General features: G+C 38.9%; 1 protein-coding gene across 2 annotated transcripts in view; it reads right to left on the bottom strand.

Moving 5' to 3' along the window:
- Positions 1 to 1,080: 1,080 nt before the first annotated feature.
- The window catches only part of EGF (epidermal growth factor), an 86,435-nt gene continuing 81,515 nt past the window's right edge, over positions 1,081 to 6,000 (bottom strand). For both annotated transcript variants that reach the window (XM_063107582.1, XM_063107584.1), the window contains exons 23-24: positions 4,050 to 4,155; positions 1,081 to 2,105 (exon numbers count right to left, since the gene is read on the bottom strand). In XM_063107582.1, coding sequence (XP_062963652.1) covers positions 1,861 to 2,105; positions 4,050 to 4,155 — 351 coding nt within the window. In that variant the 3' untranslated portion in view covers positions 1,081 to 1,860. The remainder of the gene's footprint in view (positions 2,106 to 4,049; positions 4,156 to 6,000) is intronic.

Below are 6,000 nucleotides of genomic sequence, written 5' to 3'. Positions count from 1 at the left end.
ATAATAATCATTTTACATGTAGTAGGTGACATTTAGTCAAATAGAATCTCAATCAGGCATTGCGCACAATGAGACCATGAGCATTAGGAAATAAAAATATTCAAACTGGAAAAAGTGCAAATTAAATATTTTAGATGAAAAGTGTTTTTTTCTTTAATCTGACCAGGGAGATGGTGGGATAGCCTGGTCAAGGACTTTAACATAGTCCCAGTTTTAAGATGTCAGGCTCACTGAAAAGCTCAAAGGAAACAGGGGTTTTCTGGTCCAAAGATAATGGTATGTTATGGGTTATTATGGTCTCATGTCATTTCTTTGGTTATCATTTAAATCCTAAGAGAAAAAGGTACTAAAATACAAAAATGTAATCTAAACCCTTAAACCTTCAAAAATGCTCACTTTTGGAGGAAGAAAAAATATTAACACTTAGGGAAAGAAAAACTTGGGGAAATTATGGTTATTATTTTTCTGAGGTCAGTTCACTCATCAGAAATAACAGATGGTTCTTCTGATCCTCCAGGATATCAACTGTCAATTAAAGCAAAACTAAATACAGAACAATCTAAATTAGCTTGGGAAAGGTGTCACACTGAATAAGTAAATGATATCCTCAAGTCATCCTCCTTATCCAAATCTTTACCAAAATTTCTATAAAATATCCATTTGAAAACATGGACTTCAATTCTTTTTTATTCTGACTTCTAGTATCACCTAAGTCCAAGGAGTTGGGAAGAAATGAGAGATAAAGATAAGCAAAGGGACTAGTTAACACATAAATGGAATAGTCCAAAGCCCTGAGCAATCCAAAGTTACTGTATCAGGTTGTGTAATCTGTAGTAATAATGCGTTGGCTGTGAGAAAAATATTTAATTAGAACATGATGTTAAATTTTACTTTATAAAGTTAGAGTTACAGATTTCAAAAAAATTTTTAAAGCATCACACTGCAAGCTTGACAAATCACTGGTTCAACTCTAACACCCCCTTAGACTGTTATTAACTACTTAACCAGGTAGACAATAAAAAGTTTATGTTTCATGATGATTTTATTTAAATAATTAGAAGAAACTGATTGCTATCCACAATGAAAATAAATCAGGCAATTTTCTTACAATCTCATATTTGAAAATATGTAAAAATTCTGTGCAAACACACAAAGGGGGAATTTACCATTTTTGCTGGAAAAACATTCTGTAAGGACTGAGAAAGGAAAGGAGAGTAGTGACTGAGAAACACTGAAGTCTCTGGGATAGTGTTTTAAAAATTAAATGTTTTCATTCAAAGACTTTTAAAATAGAAAAAATAAGGCATCTAATCCTGAAGAAATCAGGTTCTAAGTTACTACACTTTCCATTAACTTATCACAATCCATCCTGCAAATTTACCAGCGTGGATCACACCAATGATAACTAAAATGCCTACAATGTATCTTAACAGTAATTTTCCAACCATTTCATGAGATTGGGCTAACTAGTCTGTCCAGACCCAAGTAATTACTTTGCAGCTGACCAAACCAGTGTGACTGCCGGCTTTGACCCCAGATTTCTTCTGGGGCTGCAGGGGGAAAAACTATCTGTATTGACTACTAAAGACAAGATGGTTTATAAAGCACTACTGCCCCAATTCTGGTTTCTAGTGAGTTACGTAGTGATTCTCCCAGTTCCTTTTATTTGAAAATCCAAAATGGGACTGCTTGAAGAAAGAAAGAAAAAAGCACAACTACATATCTGTGCCCAGGACACTGAGTAGGTGACTAGTTGCAGAGACTGTGGAACCCAAATCTGTAGTTTTGCTCTACTTCTTGAAAGGAAATATACTGTCCATTGACATGGTTTGTTCTTGACCTTCCTCTTAATTCCAGTTTTCACTGAGTTGTCTCCATTGAGCATGGTGGATCCGGGGCCCTTTGTTGCCATACTGAGTTAGCTGACAGGAGAGCATGGGACTTCTCAACTCCCACAAGGGGCTGAGCCCCACAGGAGGGTAGATGAAAGCTCCGGTCCATTACCTGGGGAACAGAGCCCTTATCAGTGGATGCGGGCATCCAGCGGCTTCGCTCTGTGCCCATTCCACACATCTGGGGCTCTGTCCTCCACGGCTCCATTGACCCTACACAAAAATAAAAGGAAATGTCAGTATTCACATCATTTGCTATGCCCAGCAAGAGAAACCCTAATAGTAGTGGTTAGAGAATAGGCCTGAAATATGAGACACAAAAGGAACCTATTCCCAAACCATTGTGGACCCAATTTGAAGAAATTAAAATAATCCTTTTGGTTGAGATGATTCAAAGAACTGTGCTACCTGACACTGCTCCTTAGCTTTCCCTGTGTATTTCCTATCTCCCCATCTGGACCATAAATGACTTGAGAATAAGAGCTCAGGTTTTCAAGTCCTGTATTCCTTTCCCCCAGCATGGTCCTCTGCCCCTAGCATGGTTCTCTGCACTTCACTGCACCAATTGATGTTGCCTGAGGTCAGTGAAGATGGTTCTGTGGATCTACCTCCAGTACTGTGCTCTAATGGGTTTTCCAGGAGCAGAGAAGGGATTGGCTGAGAACCAAACTTGATCTTTTATCTCATTTCCCATTCTACCTCCCTACCCAATTTCTATGTATAATTTCACCCCAGGCATTTATGGGACAGCTGCTCATGATCAGGGATGTGATCACTCATACCGGGAGACAGTTATATGAGTAGCCCACAGAGAATGGGTCAGACTGTTTGCAGTAGAGTGTGCAGAGAGAGAGAGAGAGAGAGAGAGAGATCTATTCCTGAATACTCAACTTACTATAATGAATCCTTAGTTCTTTTCTGAGTTTTACCACATTCTTATCAATTTGCTGTGCTATTGATTAACTTGCAAAATTATATGTACCTCTAAATTGGATTACGTAGACAAGAAAGAATTATGTGTGTTTAGCTGCTCAAGAAAAAGTAGTAGATAACCACAAGATAGTCCATTACTTTCTAATAGTGCTATCAATAATAAAAACCCGAGCAACTTTTGAAAATGCTGTCTTTTTTCATTATGCAGGCAACAGTAACCATATATACATTTAAAACTATACTATTTATTATATTTTTTATATTCATTTCTTAAGTATACTTTAATATCCAGTTCTTCCTCAGATGAGGCAATAAAATTCTACTAAGTTCAGTATTTTGGGTTACATGGCACCCCACGTATGAGAGGGGAATTTAGAGTGAGTTTTCCAACTCATAAAGCCTATGGTCTCTCTACAAAGAAATCTGAGGAGCAGGGTATGGTAATAAGCATATTGGTGAAAATATAAGTGTAGTTGATATTTCATTAGCTCCTTTCATTAGCAGGACCTGTTTTTGTTGGCTCAAAGTTTCTCTAAACCTTTCCAAAGATTTATGACACAAAAGCATATTCAATAATGTCCTCTGTGCTGTGAAATATAGCTATGATATTGAGATCCATGCCCCAGCATAATACACTTCTCAACAAAAATATTCCATCAAAGGTTATCTAACTGCATTTCTCCCTGAAGTGGATTGAATTCCAGAACAGCTTGAAAACCTGAGTTCATTTTCTGCTCCCTCTCCGCAAGTGGTTTGGCTGGACTTCTCAGACGGCCAGGCATCTGGCTGAGGTCTAGACCCTGGTAAGACCTGAATACTCTGAAATGCCCAGGACCATACCCAGATCAACTTAAATTCCGAGGAACCCTTCCCACTAGAACATGGAACAAGTTTTTCTTGAAGCTATTTATAATTTCACTGCGATTACACTGATAGCTACTGATATAGATCCCAAACCCCAAGAATGACTTCACGATAAAAAGCCATTCATTGTGCACTTTCTCAAAGTGATCTAGCAGACTTCTGTGTGCCTAGAATTTTGAGTGAATATGGTAACCTCATATAAAACAGAAATTCATCCCAAATTTATTTATCTAAAGCTCCATAGCATTTCAACACAGCCTAGCTGCTCACATAGCTTATACAACGTAACGATTGTTTTTGTGGTTAGATAAGACTTTTCACTAGAAAACATTCAGGACCCATGTAAAGATAACCATTCACCAGACTCCAGGGAGGAAAACTGGCCAACATCTGCTGCCTGGCCATCCTTGCCAGCCACAGGTGGACTCCCATTTCTGAGGTCTTGGTGTTCCTTTATAAGCACAAACTGCAGAAAACAAATGGAAGAGAAAGGATGTTGTTACGATTCACAAATTATCTCAACATACATTAGATCAAAGTCTACGAGTTCATCATGTTCATCCTATGGGAGGTGAAAGTCAGAAGAGAGTCACCATCAAATTTCTCTCTGGCTAATGAAGATTCCATTTTCAATTAGGAACTTGATGTTACATTTCATTAAAGCAACTAAGCACTACTAATGTTTTTACCGAAGAATTTATTCTAAGTTCAGAATCCCAACTTTGAGGTCATAGATCCCTAGGGGCTACTGTTTTACTATAAGCAATCCAGGAATCCTAAGCATTGCCCATAGGTCAGAGAAATAATATCTCATGTACATATGTGCCACAACTTATCAAATATATATACACTAGTTAATAAAATTCATTTAAACATACTACCAAGTTCTGAGTAACTTAGGGTCATTAACAGGTACTAACAACTAATAGTGCAACTACTGTTTCACAAGGATCTACCAAATGTTTTCTCATGGTTGAATGGCTTGGGAACCAGAATTCTAAAAGGGAGGCCCAGAAAACAACATTTCTCTTCAGTCAACAAAATGATGATTTTTGTCATTATTTTTGTTATCCAAAATTGATTGGGCACTTGCAATGCAGGTTGACCAGAGTTCACTGGCTCACACTCAGGCGACATAGATTAGATATTAAAATAGATCAATGGTAAAAGGAAAGAGGTAACCCCATGCTACAGGACAGACGATGCAGTTTGGTGAAGCCCTTCCTTGTCAATCAGTAACCCAGCAGAAGATCCACCCCAAGGTTTTGGCTGACTGTGCCCCACTGGTGCAGAAACAGGCCCTCCCTAGGAAGGAGCCTACAGCTCAGAAAAAATATGAGGAAAAGGGAATAGGAAAAAAAATCTTTTTGCCCATGTTTCTCTTTGAGAAAAGTGTGGGAAAGGATGATGAGCGGAGTCAATCAGGGAGAAGGGAGGGAAATGTTGGTAATAGGGTGAATCCTATGAATGAGTGTTTTCATTTTCTTGTTTTCCACAACACTAATCACTCTGCATCTCCTCCTCATTAATGTTCTCCCTGTGGCAACACACTGCAAAGTCAATATGAGACCCGCTGTTCAAGGGCACATGCCCATTACTTCTGGCTGAAGCCAAAATCCAGTCCTCTGTGTTGCAAATTTTCCAACCATGTGCCTCTCTGCCAGAAGAACATAGGTCCCAGAATTCTGGGCTGAGATGGGGAAGGCAGCTGATGAAACCACATTTGTTTCTGCCGCTTTTCATCCTAGTTTAGATGCTCAGCAGCTGATGTCACCGGCACTTATGACATTGGGGATGGCTAAGCTCAGCAGCCCCAGTCCCCCTAACACAGCTCTGAGCCAACAATCTGCTCATGATAGCAGCAAATGTTTTTGAATTAAAAAAAAAAAAATAGCACACATTGTTTCTCCTTCTTTCCCATGATTTAAACGAGATGAACTAAACCTGCTACACAAAACCTTAATGAAATACCGTGTAGACTAAGTGCAATCTTAGTAATTTAGAAGTCCACAAAGTCATGAGGCCTCAAATACTGAGCACATTCTATAGCTAAGTCCTCCTACTTATGAAATTTATAGAGACGCAAACCCCTTGTAGTTCTGAAGAGGAAGCGAAGGTCTGCAGAGGTTAAGGACTTGCTGAAGATTAGACAGCCAATGAGTGGGAGGGTAAGGTTAGAACACATTTCTTATTTTATTTCCCTACTCAGTTTCAACTACAAAACAAGTAAGCATTGAATGCCTGTAACAGGTAGGGACAGGTGATCACCTGTTAGTTAAAAGCACAGCCACAGGAAAGCTGTTCTCTGGGA

The sequence above is a fragment of the Cynocephalus volans genome, chromosome 9 (assembly GCF_027409185.1).
Source record: "Cynocephalus volans isolate mCynVol1 chromosome 9, mCynVol1.pri, whole genome shotgun sequence".
Lineage (NCBI taxonomy): Eukaryota > Metazoa > Chordata > Mammalia > Dermoptera > Cynocephalidae > Cynocephalus > Cynocephalus volans.
This window is presented reverse-complemented; position numbering and strand designations above follow the sequence as displayed.